The 21,883-nt window shown below is 40.9% G+C and overlaps 1 protein-coding gene across 1 annotated transcript; it reads right to left on the bottom strand.

The window, feature by feature from the left end:
• Positions 1 to 1,349: 1,349 nt before the first annotated feature.
• Positions 1,350 to 18,285, bottom strand: tmem64 (transmembrane protein 64). Its single transcript, XM_061254836.1, has 3 exons — positions 16,600 to 18,285; positions 6,016 to 6,171; positions 1,350 to 4,703 (listed from the first exon to the last, which is right to left on the bottom strand). Exons 1-3 carry the CDS (start codon positions 17,308 to 17,310, stop codon positions 4,524 to 4,526), a joined length of 1,047 nt encoding a protein of 348 aa, XP_061110820.1. The 5' UTR covers positions 17,311 to 18,285; the 3' UTR covers positions 1,350 to 4,523.
• Between the last annotated feature and the right edge of the window lie 3,598 nt (positions 18,286 to 21,883).

Genomic DNA, 21,883 nt, shown 5'->3' with positions numbered 1-21,883 from the left:
AGATCAATGTCTAATGATTTCCACTTTCTTGTTCCATCATTTAATCTCAATATAAAATGTGCAAATGTCTACATTTATTAGTTGAAAGTATGGTCTTGTGCAGAGGATGTCATCTTTGTTTCTTTTAGTGTCAAAATATAAACAAGGGCCCAGTGGTAACTCTAATGCCAGTTAAGTACACTGACCTCAGGAAAGCAAGGCCCCGATGTCCCCAAAGGTTACTGTGTTTCTTATCCCTGTTCCAGCTGTGGGTTAAAGAGTAACAGATAAGCTGCTGTGGAACTAGAGGCTCCAGGGCAGGCCTGAAACCATGCAGGAGGAAACAACGACTGTCTGGCCAAGGTGGATGTGGCTCAGACTTAAAATTTTTTGCTAATTTTAATGTATGTCTATAAAACCTATAACAATGTATGGTGATTACAATTATATATGCATGTGAACAGACATCTATGTGAATTTCCCCTCCTTGCACTACCTTTCAAAACTACAGTGATTTTGTCTGCAGTCCTGAACACACCCAGGTGCGTGAACACACCCAGGTGCGTGAACACGCCTCTTTGCCCAGCGGCTGGGCATCCCACGAAATACATCAGTTTTATTTATTACTTACGGTCGTTGTTACCGCCATTTTATTCCTCCTTGCCGGTATCGGGCAGGGCCTTGTATATGGATTGTGAGCAAAACTGGGTTATTCCCCAGCGGCCAGACTCAAAATTAGCTAGCTATCGTAGCGCGCTGGTGCAGTGACTAGAAATCAGTCTCATCAAGCACGGGAAGAGTGTCCGACCGACTTCCAGCCCCCGTCATTACCGGGCAGTCATCGCTGTGGCACCAAAACCACCTTGGCAAGCACCTCGAGGAATTATTTCGTGTCAGAGGGAGGAATTGTTTTTAAGGATTCGGTGACTTGAGGCGTCTTCTTTCGGTAACGCTGCAGTAATCATTGATTAGACAACTCCACAAGGGGAAGAGTCCCACCTTGTCACACTAGTTGCCACAGTGCGATTGACATCTAAAAAATGCGGTTTAAAAGTGTCAGGCAGAGCTTTTAAATGACGGGAGCACGAAAATGGAATCGAAAGGCATCGTCTATGTGGCCAGCAATGCAGCCAAATAGCAATATTACAATGTGCACGAAGCTCTCCGAAAATGTTCAGTTTATGATAATTTGCTACGCCCACATGATCAATTTCCACATGTGGCCATTTTCCATAGAAACACTTGGGTGTCTAATTACAGTAGCCAAGGCTACATAAGCAGTCCTTATCAATTGTTTATCAAAGGGACTTGCAGCTGAACAAAGTCTAAATTGTCCCTAGGGTCATTGTCCAGTACAGTAAAAAGAGCCATCGTTTTACTTTTTTATTTTTATTACATCCTAACAATTGTTTTGTATCCCAGAGTGAAATTAACAACTTTTACATGTAAGACAACTCTGCCATAAATAACACTGAACAAGCATATTACAGCGATAAATATTCATTTACACACTGTAAAATTCTCTGTATTACAAAATACAGTCTATGTATAATGCACTTGATACAACTGGGAAGAGGATTTCACAGACCCTGGTTTGTCCTGATCTAGAACTAGATGTACACTCACCAATCACTTTATTAGGTATTCATTACTTATTTTTTTAGACTTCTACTGCTGTAGCCTATCCACTTAAGAATTATGATGTGTTGTGTGTTCAGAGGCTGTTCTGCATACCAATGTGTGGTTATTTGTGTTACTGTCACCTTCCTGTCAGCTTTGACCAGTCTGGCCATTCTACTCCGATGTCTCTCATTTACAAGGTGTTTATGTCTGCAGAACTGCTGCTCACTGGATTTTTTTAAAGATTAAAATAATAATAATAATCGCACGTATAAGTAGGTGTAATAAAGTAAACATTTTCCTAATAAACTGCTCAGTGAGTGTATACGTTTTTTTCTCCCATAGGCCAGGACTAACCCAAAACTCATGAAACCCCCCCCCTTCACCCCTCAGATTTCATAGTTGAATTCCATTGTTGCATAACTATAATGTCAGTTCAATAGTCTGTAGATGGAGCAATGGCATTTGATGTATGAACCCACAGAAGGTTTGCAGATCTTTATTTAAAACGTATTACATTTTCAAAGCAACATCATGAGTAAGTCTATATGATCTATCCTTCCATACCTCCTTTTTTCTTTTATTTTTTGCATCAGACATAACTTGGCGGAGGGTAGTGATTTTGTCCGGCTTCATTGTAACCGCAAGTCACGCCTGCCCAGAGTGAACGGAGTGGTTCTGTATGTAGTCTTGAACATATCAGAGGCAGCTGGAGGTAAAAAGGCAGGTTAATACTGTAGCAAAAAGCCAGGGAATGTTGGATGCTCAAATATTATCCAGTTGTTGTTTTTTTTTCATCTTGCTAGCTTTTCAAACATTATTGCTATATTCATAACTCTTAGGGTATATTTACTCTCCGTAACAGATTCAGGGTACATGTCAGCATTGAAAAATACTCCCCACCCCACCCCCCAGAAAAGGAATGTTTCAAACAACATAATATTTCTAAGACAATTGTTTTACTTGGTTTTTAGCTTATAAAACCACAGTAAAATAATTGGTCAGTTTTGGCTACTCAACAGAAAAAAAAGAAGTGTTTTTCATGGGAGCCCTTTGCCAACATACACATTGTCAGCGTTGATCATTCAAAACTTAAACAAAAAATCTGAACAGCAGCAGACAGGAAAAATATATATGATATAGATATGTGTGCAGAAAACTGTACAGCCAACTCATCATCCACATCACATCTGATTGTCAATATTTAAACAGATAATGATATGATATGAAGTCTCAGTTGTGTCAAGCCTTATAAATAAATGGCTGTAGTTTATTCTTTAAAAAAAGAATCATGCACACAAAGCCTTTCTCTTGTGCATACCTTGGGGCAATGTTTTTAAAAAATCAAAAACTGAACCAAAAACCTCCTTTAGCCAAATTCTATCGACACGATAAGCACAGCAGACTTTGGGATTTAATGGTTTTCAGATGCAAAGAGTCTAAATGTTTCTTCCCGAGAAAATATAATGAATGGAAAAATACTGTTTAAATCCAAAGCTGTGGTAATGATGTCCCATTTCAGTTTCTTTTCTGTATTCATATTCATATTAATATGAACTCAGATGTGGCTGTATCGCCATTGTTGGCCTCATTCTGTACAGCAGTGCCACTCAATGTTATTCTGAAGCAGGTTTGATACTTCTAACACAGGAATCGAGTCTAAAAAGCTTTGAGTAATTCAGTAAACTTAGCCACTTAGGGGTTAACTCAAAGCAAATCTAAATGGGACAATGACAGATAGCATAATAATAAAAAGACAACATAATTATAACCGTTCAAAACGTAATAAGATGGATCATTCCATGTCTGTCTTTTTAGGAGGGAGGGACAATTGATCGCGTTTAAAAAAGATTGATGGCTGGCCACGACAATCCGCTCTGTCAGTAGTGATATTTTAGATTGCGTGAGCAATAAAGGCCCTATACTACACTGGATTTAATCACAATTTACGAAAGGTTCCTGGCAGAATGTTGGGGGGCTGGGGGGTAGGATGGCGGGGGGGGGGTCATGCAGAATATTTGCCGTCTGCCTCCATCTGTTCTCACAGTGACTGAGAGCGAAAACACGGGTGACCGAGTTAAAGGACGCGTCTCCCTAGAGGACACACAGAGGCCCCCGGCAATCTACTCAGACCGGCCACTGACATCCTGCCACAGCTGGAACAGCTGTCCAGATGCACCCGTCGAATAGCTTATTCAAAACAAAAGTCTATGTGTACCCATGAAAAATAATGCCCCCATTTCCTTTGCTTTTTTCTAGAAATATCAAGATGCTTGTTAATTGTGGTAAAGTGTACCTCTGTGCATTACTTTGAGTATATTGACCTGGCGTAACGAGAACAACACCTGCTTTCCTTCAAACCATCTCACAATGAGGTGAAGACGTTTTTTTTTTTTTTGCGGTGAAGATTAACCCGGCCTCTTTCTTTTTGTGTTTTTAACATGAAAACACCCTGTAAGCCCATTGTGAACTTCAAACATACCAAAATAAAAACTCATAATTAGTACCATTTATACAGGGAAAAAAAATGTATAAGCAATTAAAAAGCCCAAAATGTACCGCACAACCAATTTTTAAAAACAGTTCCTAATATATAACGAAGTACTGGCTCAGTGTTCCCACGCTTCCCACGCGTTGGCCTCGGCATGCCTCTGGGGTCAGAGTTTGTGACCCCGCAGTTTTCCGGGGTTGTGTATCAGCAGCCGTATCTCCCCTGCCCGATGACGTGGAACCGGCCAGAGCACCGATAGCACGCACAACTGCCAGAGAGCCCTTCCGCACATTCATTAGTTTGGCACGCCGTTACCTTGGCGTTCGGTTCGGTTCAGTACCGCATGGCCGCAAATGGAAAAGAAGAGGGGGGGCGGGGGCGGGGGGGGGGGGGGGAGGGAATAACCGAAAACGGGAGATTTTAGTGCCAGGGTTCAGACCACGTTGACCTGCGCTGCCGTCCGCTTGCTGCAGTAGGTGGAGTTCCCGTGGCTCGTGGTGCTTCCGTTCATGTACGAGGACTTGAGCTCCATCTGGCAGGCTGCGATCGCCGCGTTCAGCTCCACTTGTGCTCGGTGGACGACATAAAACATCAGGCCTATGCTGATGATGATCTGCAAGGGAGGAACGAGGTGGAAGAAGGTTTAGCATAGCGCTCGTTGCTTATGCAGACCCACTTTGGCTTGTGTTAAATAATGCAGCATTTTGCCACAAGTACAGGGTTGATACTGAAGCCAGACTCAAGTTTGATCTATGCCTTTAGCTTAATACGATGAAGAGTCTGCAACGCCAGGACACAACTGGCTTCATCTTTCCAGCAGAAGGGTGGATTTAAACCTGCCAAGTTTAAATGGTTTGCCTCAGCATTATTTCCTCCAAATGACAGGCTAAATGCCATAGGCGATCAGCAAGAGATACACATTGCTTTCCTGTAGAACAGTACAGCCAAGAACGTGGAAAATAGTCACTGGCTCACAGGCACAGCGATATTGGAAAAATGCCTCTCTACTCCCACCCAACCCCAAGCTGGTCTCACCATTTTCATCGGTCACAAATCCTGGGAAAGTGGCAAGAGACTTTACTCAGATGTTCCATACCATAAGCGCAAAAAGTGTCCGGACAAACAAGTTTCTTTGAGAAAACTCCCACCCCCAGACAACCAATGCCACAGCTACCTGTCAAATTACCGTTCAGACCAGACCAATTTACCAGTCTGGTTTTCATCCTAATAGTCCATCTCATATCTGGACAATACATCCCAGTATTCAGTCACATTGAATTCCCTCCAAAATGCCAAGCCTGTTGTTGCTGGTGGCGAAACATGTTTTCTTCCTCAGAAGACACCAAGAATATAAATGTTTTCCTCCCTGAAAAGATATTTCCTGTTTTTCTCAGGCAGAAACATGATCCGCAATCTAAAACTGATGTTCCTTCTGCTTTCAAAGAAGCACAAGGCCAAGCTGGCATTATGAAGAGGACTGTTGAGGAACAACAAATTCGATTAGTTGTAAAATAATATGTACAATTTTCTTAAGCATTTAAGGAGCATTGCAATCATCAGAACAGCCTAAGAAGGAGAAGAAGATCAAGCCAAAATAAGAAATTTAAAAGGGAGAGGTCAACACTATGGATTTAGTCAATATTTGTTCTTAAGGTTAGTTTGATTCACTATGTTTGTGCCTTTCTTCACAAAACTAGTTTTAGGAGTTTAGTGATCTCAAACCATTTTTGTCACCATTGTAAAGCTGCAGTTTGAGTTCGAATAAACGTGAATGCTACGCGTTTATTCGAACTCAAACTGCAGCTTTACAGTAAATGTTGACTGTATCCAAGGAAAGGCACCGTAGGACCAACATGCAATGCATACACCCGGTTTCTGGAAAGTTCTTTCTAAAAATAAATCTGTGCGTGCCAGCAGGGACATACCTGCAGGCTGAACACAAAGTAACCGCTGACGCTCTGCTCGGCGATGACGTCCTCCATCGTTCGAAGCGTCGTCCCCAGGTACGAGTTCAGGAGCTGTGTAGGCAACAGGCCCACCGTCGAAGCCACAAGGTAATTTGGCAAGGACACATCTGTGATCTGTGCGAGGAGACCAATCGATTAGCAAACTCTGACGCACAAATAACTCACGAGTCTCTCCAGAAAAATCTGGAAATATTTGGCCTTCTGCACACAACTGGGCAGGCTGTTCCTTTGGAAAGTAGTATGGAAGCACTCTGAGAGACCACCTGTGGGAACATGGTCTGGGGAAACATTGGAATTTGCTGAGAAACACAGGCTCACAGGGAGCGGCAGTGTGAGCATAGCACGTGGCAGGTGATGTTTATCAGAGAACAGTGGCAGTCTAGGGTTGGGAATCACATGATACGATAGTAGCATCACAATACAGATGGTTCTGAGATGTTACATCACAAACATTTACAATACATCACAATATCCGTGTAGCTGAAGAAAAAAAAAATGTATTTCAAAAAGCAGGAATCAACCATACTGTATTTTCTTTTCCATTGCACCTTTAAGTGGTGTCAGTTTCACAGGATTTTAGACAACAATGATGAAACGATGTAAAACAAAGTGCATAGAGTTTGCAACTATTCTGAATCAATAGTTCTTTTTTGTGGGGGAAGGGCTGGGGGACTGAGGCATATTGCTAAATGCTTAGAAAATAATACATTCACAGGCAATAACAGGTCAGTGTCAAGCCCTTTACTGACACTGCTGAAACCCATAACAGTGCTATGGAAATATAACTCGGAGAAATCACCAGACCATCTTGAGCTGAGAGGCCTCTGTTTCACAGAAATAAGAAGAAAGCGGGGGGCAATTAATTGCAGCATATTTAACATTAGTTTAGTCAGTACTTGCATTTTAAATTAAAGACACAATATAGCATTAATAGACTCTCCATGCTAACGCCATCGCTATCTGGTTGGTTGATAGAAAACTGCGTATAACTTGGATGCTATTGGGAACATTCTATTTTCAGAAAATTAATTTTATTTAATAGTGAGCAGCAGCTGAAGCTGAGACGACATTTAGAGAATTGTTGCATTACAAGACAGCGACAGCACCACTGCATAGCACTTATTTAACATAGGCTACTTGAAAACACAATGGCAAAAATGAACGTGATATTCGACAATCTCAGCACTACAACATTGCTGTAATATGCCGATCCCCTGTTGTGAGCTTTTATTTTTTTGCCAACCCAATTTTCCAATTGGCACACCCTCATGCTATGAAAGCAGTGTCATTAAATGCAGTTATACTAGATTACTAAGCACTGTTTCACTTAACCAGTTGCGAAGACGTAACAGCTTATTGACAGTTTCAGATGGCAAGGACATAGCCTTTCACACACCGATGGGATTATGGGAGATTGGGTCAAAGGACAAATTCATTATTTTGCTTTTTTTTTTTTACTCACTACTTTTTGAATGGCGGGGAGTCGATTTGACTGACGTGAAATGAGGAGGGGGACGTCAAATAAGAATGCACGTCGATGACGTCGTCACGTCGTCACGATGACGTCGTCCAGGAAGTGGATGGGGAAAAGAATAAATAAAAATAAAAACATTGGCGTGAATATATTATGCATTTGTTGGAATATATACTTTAAGGCATGTACATATGGTTATGAAGAATTTACTAAATTGAGGGAAAAAGTGAGTTTTGATTTTAGCTTGTCTTTAAATTTGACTGCCCTCCTCTAAACTAATGTTTACTAAGGGATGGCTGTGGTTGTTTTTCAGATTTAGTCTGACCCTCATGTTGCCATGGAAATGAAACCTTTTCTTGCTAATAACCTTTAGACTCATTTTGTATGCAAAACACCTAACGAAAATAACTTCAAATTATTTTGCAAGTTTAAGGATTCACAACTACGGTAGGCTATAAAAGGGATATGACAAGATAATTAAGAGACACAATTGTATGATTTTAACGAGCTCTACGGAGCCTGGCTCGTCACCTCAGCATCATCATCATGCATTCAAATCATTACAAAAATAAACGACATTGTAAAATATATATTCTGACAAAATTTTGATGCTTGCCGTCACTGTTTTGTATTGTATCGCGGTACTAGGCTGTATGGATGTTTTCCCCCCATCTCTAAGTGGCACACCCCCACCAAACTGTCACCTGTCTGGTATGAACACAATGCAGTGCTGTTGGCAAATGTTCCCAATAAGGCTGACTAACGCCAACATTCCTCAAAGGGTTATCCGGTTGTTTGTTTTTCCATGCGTTGAAAAGTGCCTCTTGTCAGTCTCTGAAAAGCTGGTACCCCCCTCCCCCCGCTTTTCATTTGTGTGAGAATTGTATGGTGTTGTAGAAACCAAGTCTCTCACTCATTACCAAGTGTAAAAGCAGCATGTCTATCTCCTTTGGAAAATGTTCAACTCATGTTGAACAGGCTGTGGCTCAGATTAGCATAATGCTGTTTATATTGTAGAACCTGTTGCTTACTAACCTGGGAACAATGCATCACTTTACATGAAATTCTTTGAATTATGTAGTGTGCCGAGCATTACAAATTATAATTCTTGTGGAATGGATCCAGTTGGGAATGCATTATGTGATGCAATGTGACTTTGTTTTGAGTGTGGGGGTGGGGAGGTGGACTGCAGTGGACAAAGTGAAGGAAATACTGGTCCAACAGTGATGGGTTCTTTACGGTTTCATAATGTCTTGGGAAGCATTTTCTTCTGGTTTGGGTGCATATGCTTAGAATGCAAGGCTAGTATCTTCCGTTTATCAATCGTGCATCCACAGAACACGAGCATTCGACCAGTGGTCTGAGGAGCAGGAAACAGCCATTATCCATACATCATTCTTAGTCAGCATCTGAACCTAATGGCACATGCACAGAATATTCTGGAATGGTGCCTAAGACTGCGTGTTCTGAGTTCACCGGCACCAACTCGGAGCATAAATTGATTGATGGAAGAGTGGTGTCCTATTCCTCCTGCAGTATTCCAGATGCTGGTGCTACTCTATGCCAAGGCAGGCACTGGCTGCAACGGCCACACGTGGACATCATTTTACTTTTCAGTTCATCCTGGTTCCTCTGAGATAAGAGCACAGATGAGTACAGAGAAAGTAGCACATGTCCAAAAAAAGATATGGTATGAAGCAGCCTGTTGTTGAAAAGGTAATTTAATAGTCGCTAATTTTAATGACAATTACAGACAAACGTTATTACCTGGGTGCAGTTGGCAATAATTTCATCTTTAAACCTGTTTGGGAGCCTTTACTTTGATGTACAGGTATCACTTTTCTTTCTTTGAGACATGCATTGCTGCTATGGTGTACTGCAAAGCTTTACCTTGGAATAAAGGGGTCATGGCCTTGGGGGGAGGGGCACAGGCAGTAGTTGAAAACATGGAAACAAAACTGACTTTACAAGCTAATTATTAAGCCAAAACCCTGCACATTTAAATGGTGATTCTCTCGCCAAAAGATTCATGACCCACTTCTATTTCATTACACAGCTGACCGAAGATGGAGAGCGGACATTAATATGCAGTGACTATATAATGCTGCTTTATGCCGTCCGGGTCACAATTATGTGCTTCGCCGTCAATAACTGTCAAGAGACCATTCTGCTAGCCTTGCAGTGGGGTTGGGAGCTATCCAGATTTTCACACCTTCATCAGTGACAATTACTGTATATACAGATACAGTGTATATGCAGTATACACACACATACAACATACACGTGTACACACACAAACATACACGTGTACACACACACTAACATACATGTGTATACACACACAAACATACACGTGTATACACACACAAATACCGACATACACATACAGTACAGGCACATGCACATGGCACACGTATTACCTTTAATGATTCTGTTTAACTACCTAGTTGTTATTACTACCTGCTTTGGAAATAATGTTCTTATTACAGTCATGCTAATGAAGCATTCTTGAATTGAATTACTGCAGTATTAAGCTACACAGTTTTTCATACTCTCATACTAAAGAATTTGGCATTCAAAGGGAGGCAAACTGAAAATACATTTCCCGTACGGGGCCACTAGCCACAGTCAGCACTGTTATGATCCAGATTCATGTCAGAGACCCTGGGGTTCATCTATGTATCCTTAACCGAATGAGCCAGCTGCCTCAAAGTATACAAAGTATACAAAGTATACAAAGTATACAAAAGTTACAACTGAAACAGGGCATGAACACATTTGCAATTCAACAATTTTAAATTCATAATTCACTGCAATGACATAGCCTGTGTTATTGTAAACCTTTCAGAACAAGATACTTGCTTTTCCAACCAGGGGCACCCACAGCATTTCTTCCCAAGGTAAAATCCAGTAACAGTAACTAGCATAGATACTGCCTCGGCCAATAGGCGGATTACATTTCTTAGACATTGATAGGCACATTTTTTACGCAGTAGCTGAGGGAGGTATACAGCTGGGTTTGCCACTGCTTGCAACACATATTGAGACAAAATGTGCCATTGATATGTGGTTTGTTTATTTTTATGGCAACTTTTCATGGCAACTTTATGGTGAGACTCACTGGGGGAAGCTTCAAATACGGTTCCTCTCCTCTGCCAAACATAGTGTAGGCTACCGATTCCAATCCCAGTTATACTGAGCAGCAGATGTGTTATTTTAATTCCATTTTTCTGACCAAAATCTGTCCATATATCTAGACAGCATAAAAGAAGTTTAGGCACTTAGTTAAAAATACGTAGATGCACTTTTTTGTTTACTCCAGTCTAATCTTTTATCCAATAGGATCTCTTCTAACATACTAATAGTAATGTGATACCATATAATTGCTTGCTTTGTGTGTATCAAAATGTTATGTTCATAAATGGTTGGATGGTCTTGCAATAACACCACTGGTACTTTTATAGAGTGTGGTCTCCAGTATTACAGGATGTAGGATCGACCCCATTTTGCAGTCCAAGCATTTTGGGTTACCCTTAATAATGGATAATGCAGGGGTTCATTATCCATTATTTCCACTTCAGCAGAAATAGGCTCAGGCTACAGTGAAATGTAGCCACTGACAGAGAATGTGCTTACTCAAAGCAGTCTGGACGTTACCCTAGGATGTGGCTGCACCGTGCCCACAGGTCATACCTTTGCGTCGGTTATCAAAATGAAGATACAAAGATGATTAGATTAGCGCGTTGTAAACCAGATCCACGTTGGATGCATGAAAGAGGGCCTTCATTTGGAAACTGCCCGAAGCTGAAACTGAAACTCAAGAGACCTAGCAAGAGATCTTGCTTATTAACCCTGCTTTATGAGAAGAATGAGGGTCTCTGGTGATACTAGCAATGTCACTCAACACTGTCAATCCTGTCTTGTTTCTGCCAGTGGAAAAAATATTGTCAAATGGAATACAGTCAAATGCATGTTTGTACATAACTAACCAAACACAACGGGAGGTGAATCCTGGTTTCTGGTGTGTGATTTAATTTACACAGAGCCTATGTAGGAGGATTACATTTTCAATATATATTTTCAATATATTGAAATACATTGAGCTGCTAATTGTGTCAAATTAGGGTTGAACTGATAACCTACAGGGCAGTGGATATCCAGGAACAGGGATAGGGAGGGGCAGGCCTGCGATAGGGTTTCTAATGACTAGAATTTCTAGCAGAGCGTGACTAACTGGGCGTTCCCAGAGAATGACTATATCCCCTCGATGTATAGTGTATGACTGTCAGTGACAATACGCTGAAGAAAGACTGACTAGTCTCCGGGAGCAACACGTGAGCATCGCAAACTGGAATGACGAGTCTCGAGGCAGTTCATCCTGCCACGTTCAAAATGTTTTACTTTTTTTAAGCCTCCAACTGCCAAAAGCACTGCTTTTGTCCTCATTTTGTACTTCCAATCTGGCAATCTGGCATTCTAAGGTGTAGCCTACATAAACTAAGCCAAGCTGGCTGATTACTGGCTGGTAACGAACAGATGCATGGTAGGAAAATGCATCAGGAGGTAAAAAGTTGGTTGTGATGTGCTGCATATTTTAATGAAACCGCAGCAAAAAAAATTGAGCAGTGAACATGACAAAGGGTATGAATAGCTGCATGAATAGATTGCATAATGCATGAAAACTTTCACACTAAAGATGTAGGCCTAATGTTAAAATATTTCTGGATGCTCAGTGACGTGGCTTAGAAAATGTCCCTCTTATCATTCAGAAAGGGGAACATGGCGTCCTCTCCAAATGCCAGAGGGCGTACTCCACCGGACCCGCTAAAAGTGCAGCGAATCCATTATGCAAACAGCGTGATGGTAAGAGTAATCTTACGCAAGCCGTATGCAGGCTGTCAGAGCCACGGGCCTCCATTTTCAGACTACTGCGCGCACAAATTGATCCTCAACTGATCGTGTTAATGTTCGAGAATAAACAAATCAGCAGTTCGCTCTTAGGACCAGCAAAAATGCTGAAGAGCGCTGAAGGTAGGGTGGTGTCTTGGCCCTGCAGTCGCTCCGCAGGCCAGAACTTCCTCCCCTGCGGTCACTTCACGGTTATCACACCGTCTGCTGCTGCGGAGTTCATAATAGAATTTTTATTGTAAGTGTATTTTATATGCCGTTGGATTCAGTGTGTGGCAGTGCCTCCATTTTAGTAACGGACATGCACACAGCAACTGCAAACAGACCGGGCTTGTGTCATGTTTACCTGAAAGGAAACTTGTTCCATGAAACTGCAAATTATTTAACCCCTTAAGTCACACCGGTCCTGTGGGTGGTGTTTTCTCACAGTGTGATTTTCAATCACTATGGTAGCAGGTTATACAGTTTGAAAGCATTAAAACTCACGGTTCTATCTGTATAACCTATTTTAAGATGCTGTTGCTTTCGCTTATTTATGTGGGTGGTAAAACAAGTACGGGGGGTGGGGGGGTGGGACGTCACCTTTTCTGCATTTTGGAAATCCAGACTACACGAATCAAGGTAATGTCAGTGTCATTTTCACAGCAGGGGTCCAGCGAACCAAATGCATAATATTTTCTCATTCTAAAAAGCCACAATAATCTGTATCCACTCAAAAACATAAAATATTTTCAGCAAGAAAAAAAGCTTCCACTTCCTCTCTGTTTCAGCTTCTGTAACTTTGTTTTCGGAATATTTAGAGTAATTTTGACTCTTGGAAAACAAACCTAAAGGGTTACCTTTCGGAAGAGACCAGGATAATGCCTGTAGCCAAAAGGGTTCAAGAATAGTAACCATTTTATTTTGGGTAATGTAGCCACTGACAGAGAATGTGCTTACTCAAAGCAGTCTGGACGTTACCCTAGGATGTGGCTGCACCGTGCCCACAGGTCATACCTTTGCGTCGGTTATCAAAATGAAGATACAAAGATGATTAGATTAGCGCGTTGTAAACCAGATCCACGTTGGATGCATGAAAGAGGGCCTTCATTTGGAAACAGCCCGAAGCTGAAACTGAAACTCAAGAGACCTAGCAAGAGATCTTGCTTATTAACCCTGCTTTATGAGAAGAATGAGGGTCTCTGGTGATACTAGCAATGTCACTCAACACTGTCAATCCTGTCTTGTTTCTGCCAGTGGAAAAAATATTGTCAAATGGAATACAGTCAAATGCATGTTTGTACATAACTAACCAAACACAACGGGAGGTGAATCCTGGTTTCTGGTGTGTGATTTAATTTACACAGAGCCTATGTAGGAGGATTACATTTTTGTAATTTTGACTCTTGGAAAACAAACCTAAAGGGTTACCTTTCGGAAGAGACCAGGATAATGCCTGTAGCCAAAAGGGTTCAAGAATAGTAACCATTTTATTTTGGGTAATGTAGCCACTGACAGAGAATGTGCTTACTCAAAGCAGTCTGGACGTTACCCAGACAGAATGTCATTTTCAAGCTTTTGTTAAGAAAAGGGGTTAAACAAATCTATCAAGCCTTTCTTGCTTGCCGTGTTTTTGTTGAACACACAAAGAAAGCATCTCCATGTCAAACCATAACACGTCTTCACAAAAGATTAATGGTACCATTGGTTGCTACCAACATATTTTTTAAGCATACTTCAGCAAGGGTGCCCAACCCTGTTCCTGGAGATCTACCATCCTGTTGGGCTTCAATCCGGTGATGTTCGCCCAACAGTCATTCCAACCCTAACAAAGCGACTCAACAGCCAGAGATATCATTGAGCTGCTAATTAGTAGATGCCAAACTAGGGTTAAAATGAAAACCTACAGGGCAGTATCTCCAGGAACAGGGATGGGGGGGAAGGCCTGTTTCAGGGTTCTAATGACTAGAGATTCTACCAGAGCGTGACTAACGTTCCCAGAGAAGGACCATATCCCCTCGGTTGCGTTTAGTGACACAATAAGGCAAAGAAAGACTGCCTGGTCTCCGGGAGCAACATGTGAGCATTGCAAACTGGAATGACGAGTTCGGATCAACCCGGTCGACCCCGCCAATTACTTTTGACACCCATATTGAACATAAGCAGAAGAATCCCAACCTTACCCTGAAGTGTTTCAAGGCATCCTTTAGAATTTTCTTTCAGTAGAGGGTAAGCTAATCTGCTGCGTAGAAAATATTGGCTGGTGCCTGGAGCATACAGCAGGGTTACTCTGCACTTGTCTTTAAGGATTACAGTAGTCTTACAAGTATTCTAGTACTCATATTCCACATTTGAGGAGTGCTGGAGGCCTGCTGGGTTTGCTTGATTAAGACAAAGGTTTGTTTAATTACGGGTAAGAAATGCCTGCAAACAGTAGTGGAACGGGTCATACCCGTCTTGGAGGAAAAATATACTGCTAGCTGTGCATGGGATATTATGGTCTGGCATTTGCATACATTACATTTGTCTACTGAAAGAACAAATGATAAAATTAACTACTGACCTGCGCCTACTAGGCTAAAAAAGGCAAACTGCCCCACCATAGCAATGCAGACATGATATGTAGTTATAGTATAGCATATTATAGTAGTATTATGTCATGTATATGTCACCAATGACAGGTAGCATGACTGTGATGGCAAGACAATGACACATTGCTACACATTTGTTATGACTAGAGGGCAGTCTCTGCCGCTGGACACAAGCAGCCCAAACACACAACCTGCCAAAGTGATGTGTTCCTTCAGCTTAATTACAGAGCGCAAGTATGCTAAATGATAGTAGACATCTCATCACCCTTCAAAAGCAAGTGCTGAATGAACATAAATCAGAGATCCTCATAGTCTTAGGAGAATGAAGCGTGTAGGCCCTGTGCTAAATGGTGCTGAATTAGTAAAGTACTGTACGCTCTTCAGTGTAATAATGTCTGAGAGGAGCTGGCGCTATTACATAACTGTTATGCAAGTTTAGGGAATTTAACTCTCGCCCAATTCTCAACTTGCGGCAACAGGGCAATAAGAGATTAGTGTTACCTTAAAGAAGAGGGCAACAGATTGAGACAACAGAAAAACACCCACACTCGTTCCAGATAGCCTGAGATAACTGACAGGTGCCCAGCATGAAATTAAGATAAGGATAAGGGAGAAGACAGGGTTCAAATCTCAAAGGTAGGCCATTATTTTCAGAGCCAAGTGACACGTATTGAACTCAGCCCAATATAGGCTAACTGCAGATCCTATTATCAGCCAGGTTCTAAATTGTCTTTATCAGACACATTTTATTTCAGACAAAATCTTCAGTTTCTTGTTGAAGTTCCATAGTTTATGTTCTTATATGTTCATCTTACTCAATTTTGTTGTGAAAATAAATATTGAACACTTATTGAATATTTATAATATTTTGTCTTTTACTTATACGTTCATTCCACTTGCAGTTTACTGAACATGCTCCAGTTTAAAGATTTACTGTATGCCTTATAGGCAAGGATGCAGGATATGGAGATTCTGAGGTTATTACCTGTAACCAATATTTGTCTCGCCATTTTGTTTGGGTACTTGGCACCCATGCTGATAACTCCCTGCATTATAGCGTAAATGCAAACAGCAACCACGTTTTAATGGATGATGCAACAGAGCACATGATGGATGTCTGTCATTTGATTTGTACATTCAAATATTTAAACTTGAACCGTGGTGACGCACATTGCAGTTGCACACCGAGGACCAGGGTTTGTGGGCTAGCCAAAGCCGAGTTTGTAATTCACAAGATGGTAGCCTAATTCATTAATTCATCCATTCATCCATCCATCCATCCCCATGCTCAGGGTCATGAGGGGGTGGGGGTGGGGATGGTGCCTGTGTCAGCAGACATTAGGTGAAAGGAAAAACCCTGCACAGGTCATGGGCAATACAAGACAAGCTAATTCCAGACCTGTAACCTGATGCAGTCAAATCAAAACTGATTCCATGCCCCCTGCCCAACCCAAGGAAGTCAAGGTCAATTACCTGGACGTCATTCAAAAACCTTGAATATCAGGCAAAATATGTGCAATTACATTTTAGCTTTTGAATATTCAACTTAACTAAATGTTAATAGTTCCGCTTATTCAACTTGCTACTTACCGAAAACACTGCATTTTGGAGTCCAAAGGGTATTGGTGTGAGTCTTGCTAAGGCCACAATTTTAAGTCCACTTCCTCCCTCTACAACCCTTATGACAGCACTCAGCTGTTCACTGTTTCCAATCTTGGTTAAAACCCAGTCCGTCAATGCCCGCTTGCAGACCACATGAGCGACGAAAGTCCCAATCAATACCCCGACCATCACCAGCCCCATGCCTAATACGAACCCGTACAAGTATCCAGCAGCCACGTTGAGTACTATATATCCCCACCCGCAAGGAAAGGATACTAAAATCAACCCAACGATGAAGAGAAGGGCCCCAACCAGGCTGTCCAAACTCTCTACCCAAATAAGTAGGTCCTTGAGGTACTGGCGGACAAGGGCCACCGAGGAGAAGCAGACGGCTGTCAGAATGCACACCAGTAGAGCACTTTTGAAACAACAGGTGGTGATACAGCAGGGATGTCGTCCGTCCCCGAGGAAAGAAATTCCCGTTTCATTGTTGATGTCACTCTCCAGGTCCACATCCAACTTTCCACCTGCGCCCCGTTCATCAAATGCGTTGCAAATTAGTATGTCGATTTTATCACAGTCCATGGATTCCTGGGAAGATCTCTGTAGCCAGCGACTCAGCTGAATGTGTCCTCTTCCAGCCGTATGTTTCAAGACTTTGACAAAGAATTGCAGCGTTGTAGATCCCGGGTTCCACATAATTGCCCTTTCAGGAGGTCCTGACGTCGGGCAAGTTTTTAACAAGCGCTGGCTAATTATGTATCAAACCGTTGATCAGAATGCCGTTATTTATTTTCCTTCATTTGTTGCATTTAACTACCTGCTAGTCAGCCACGATTTTAGCTATCTAGCTTCCATCTGACGTCGCACTGCCTGGAATAACAAAAAACGACTACAGCAAGATTTCAAAATAATTCAAGTTGCTTTATCGAAATGAATTTTTTTTCAAGATTATCAGTTTCCAAAAATTATATAATTCTTAGCCAACTGGCAATCTAAGCAAAACACTAGATAATTACTGCACAAAGAGACGAGTATCCTGATAGCTTACAAAATCAGTTCTCAATAGATTGACCCCGCTCCCTATGTTTTTATCACAGGGATTCATCCTGAATATTAAATGGTTTAATTTATCTTGGGTACACCAGTCTAGAATTAACGTTATGCCAGTTCAATGATTTGTGGTATAGATTTGCTGGCTTGTTATCCGACGTTGCAAAAAATGCCATATTCTCAGTTAACATCGCAACAGAAAGAACTGGTATCATCGAAAGCCGTTTACTAGTAGGTCAGCACGAATTGACCGCTAATGCTAGGTATGTTTAAGCATCTATATATTGCCAGTGACCAATCGATAATAGCTGACAACGAATCTAAGCAATCCTCTAACTTTTACGAGTCCTAGTCGTGTTGCATTAGCTAGCTACCTGGCTAAATCATTGCTGTGCTCTCCACTCTTTACCCGCCTGCTTCAAGTCGTGCTATCCAATTCAACGTTTCTGTCATTGCACGAACTAGCTACTACGATTTTATCAGTTCAAGTAGAACGACTCTGCACTGATGTTTGGTGTCTGGTTTTTAAACCAGCTATCTAACGGAGCTGCAATTCTTACTTTGGCAACTGAAGTAAACGCTGCCGAGTCGACGCTGTTATTCAGAGTAGGCTACTGTTTATTTTCCCAGAATGCCAAGTGCACAACCCATGTGACGACAGCTGCTTAAATTCACGCGATGGTATGCATCGCGAGATTGACCACAATAAATTCCATATCATAAAGAGGTCTTTATGTGCGCCGTCAACATACATTATGTTATTGCAATAAAATGTATGAACAATTAACAACAAGAGGAGTAGTGATGGAGGACATATAATACAAACATTTATTTCGCGTATTTGCGCATTCACTAAAAACGGTTGACTTGTCAAATTAAGGCTAATGTGGAGTTAGCAATTCAACTTAACTGGTTCTCATGGAAAAAAACTTAATTACAGCAATTAATTCCGTGTTTAATAGTATATAGTTTATTGGTGTTACATCTAAATATTCCAGACTGGAAAATATTCAGTGTGGTCAGAGTTCAAATTGAATATAGCGATCCCCTCAGATGAAATTGTGTGACTAATTATTTTCGCCATACAGAAAATTGTATTATTATTAAAATTATGTTGCAGCAAATAGCACATTTCTGTTGTTATTTTACTGTACACTGATTGGAATAAAGAAACATCTGTGGTATTTTGTCAATTGGTACTGACATCTGACCAGAGCTGCAAGTAACACATTTAAATTGAACATATGGACCATTGGACTCATCAGAACTGAACAGCTGTCCCTTGTCCAGAATAATTTCTTCAGCTATCATGCTCCTCAAGTGTTGGTGAACTTATAATATAACAGTGTACAGTGTAGTGTTTTATAGTATTTTTATTTGGGTTAAAGTGCATATCTAAAGATGATGTAAAATGAGCAGATTATGACAGATAGTGCTTCTGGAACATGGCAAAAATATTTGTAGTAAAATTGTATGAAGTGTTATAAAAGTGAAACACCAATGTAATATTTCCATTGCATAGGCCCTCCTCTGCTCCCAGGGTAGTAGTTTAGTGCTTCCAAAGAGTACAGGGTGTTCTTGGGCATTACTGTCCTGGGACCTCCATCCAGTGTTATAGATTTAACCCTCACTTTCCCTCATCAGCCCTGCAATTGGAGTTGTTCGATACTGTAGTACACATTTACATCCATTAATATAGAGGTCACTACCTTATGCTGAAGTACTTACTTAATGTTTAGACGGTACATTGGAATAATTAATAATGAGTGAATGAAGAGATGTTGTTTAAGAGCATGATTTCAAAACTATTTCTGTGCTTGCTCTTCTTAAACACACCCCTTTAAATGGCTTACTACCTGCTCTGTTAGAAGCACAACAGCTGAGGTAAAGTGGGAATGAGCCATGTGTAGAAGCCAGCCAGGCCAGCGAATGTCCTAATCAGAGATTTACTATGAGCATGGAATCAGTTGTTCATTGCTCACCCTTTCTTGAGAGGAAATTTCTGGAATCAATTGCTCCCCACCGCTGTCTGGATGATTTAGCACTTCCTGGGGTTGCCCAGTCTGCAGGTGAGAGCACTGGACTTGATGCACCTTGCGCATGTGGTCTTCAGATGTTCTTGTCTTGAATGCTGTGTCATCACTGGTGTAGGAACAGGGCCCCGTGTAAAAAGGGAAGAACCTTATAACTGAAAACAACCCCAAGACTGGATATTGGAGCCTTCTTCACAACCTAATAATACTCCAGGAACTGGGGTGATGAATCAGCAGCAGTATCCTCATTCAATTCGATTCAATTCAATTTATTTTTGTATAGCGCTTTTCACCAAAGACTGTCACAAGACACTTTACAGAGTAACACAAGAGAGAATTAAACATATCAGCCATAAGTCCCTAATAGCATATGAGTTCAACGAGGCAAGAAAAAACTCCCCAAAGAAATCTCGGGAGGAACCCAGCTAACCCAGGCATGCCCATCCTCCACTGGCCTATAGGTTTAATGTATGAAACTAGTAGGTAAACTAGAAAGTCCATATGGAGGGTTGTGGAGTCTGGAGTTTAGAGGGTAGGTATGAATCTGCAGATGTATAATTACTTGAAACATATTTCTGCTCTGATCTTGGCTAACTCAGAGATTCAGTTTATACATAAGAAAGTAAAAAAAATGACTGAGTCATTGAGAATGGGGACCTTACAGTTTTTACACTGCTAATAATGTGATCTGCTTCCCTTGGGCATTGGTGTCAGTCACTTTAATCCATAATGTGGAACTGTAGTCATATCATATGTGTGTATAATGGGAGTGTGGAGCACAAAGCCACATGTTAGTTTACTATCATATGCATTCTGCCTTAGTGTGTACTTGGCTTTGAACACTGTCTTCTCCAATCAAATCCTCTTTATAATCAAATTAGATTTCAGTATATGCCATAACAATTACCCACAAATGTGCTAAATATATGCCATTACAGGTCCTACATTGGAAATATGGGTCTTTTTTTATTTTGCAGACAGCCATTTCAATGCAGAGAATTCATGCTTTCTCGGGTGGTTGTTAAAAGGATATAAGGTGAAATCATAAGGAAAAAATAATTGAGAGGTGCTTCTCTGCCTTAGCTATTTAAGCTAATGGAAAGAGCTGTGAAACAGGTTTGGATTTTTTTGTTTGCTGCAGACTACCTTTTTAAGATGAACAGGTACATCGTTTTTAAGATGGCCGAGCAGTGTTTTGGCTTTTTAAATGGAAATGGAGAGGCTTCAATATCAGAAAGGAAAATATGCTCACTATGACACAATATGTATGGAACTGGTGCTGTAATTAGAATGCAATGAAGAATCAAAAAGGAAACCATTCCAGATTATTGCATGGTCATTCAAGCATTTAAGTGGTCATTCCTAATATTTAAAGAAATGACACATAAAAAGTTTTTGATGGTGAGGAGCTGCATTATTTTGAGACCTAGCCTTTTTCCTTGGTCTTGTTGGTTTTGCAGTCAAATAACAAGGTTTTTAACATTTGGAATTAAGCTATAGCAACACTCTACAGACCCAACTTGTAAGGATCCTCTCTGTTCCCCAGTCCCCTTGTTCTGTGCTTAGTCTTTGTTTTGTCTTCCCTGTTGCTGTCTTTTTCCCTAGACATTAAGCCCCTTGTGTTCCTCCAGTGCCCCTTGTTTTTCCTCCCTGTGTTTTTTTTTATTTAGGGTGTTTGCTTCTGTAGATAAGATTCTTGTTTTTTCCTTTGTCTACTGCCATGAATTTTATTTATTTTTTTCCTACCTGACTCTCAGCATTTGGGTCCACACTACAGCTCATTGTCATACAACCAGAAGTGTATCCAGTGAAATCAATAACAATGACCTTGCACTGATCAAATATACAAAATATATGGCATCACATACTATGTGCAATCTTTTTATAGGTCTACTATCTCAATTAATAGCATGCATGCTTTCTAGAATGTCAAAAGAAGTAAGCTCATTATTTTGAAACCAATGTGAGTGAGCAGCAATACAAGAAGGTCTTAGCAGTTTTAAACGAAACTTACTAATTATTTTGCATTTGGCATTGACAGACATAACCCTACAGACCTAACCAAAGGTACATCGTTCACTTGTGAAACTATCTTTGCTATTTGTTCAGTTGTAGGTACTAACTTTCAATTTATCAACACATTAATCAAACCATACAAACACTTACAACCTTGACAACTGACTACA

This window comes from Conger conger, chromosome 9, assembly GCF_963514075.1.
Source record: "Conger conger chromosome 9, fConCon1.1, whole genome shotgun sequence".
Lineage (NCBI taxonomy): Eukaryota > Metazoa > Chordata > Actinopteri > Anguilliformes > Congridae > Conger > Conger conger.
Note: the sequence above shows the minus strand (reverse complement) of the source record. Positions and strands in the feature narration are given on the sequence as shown.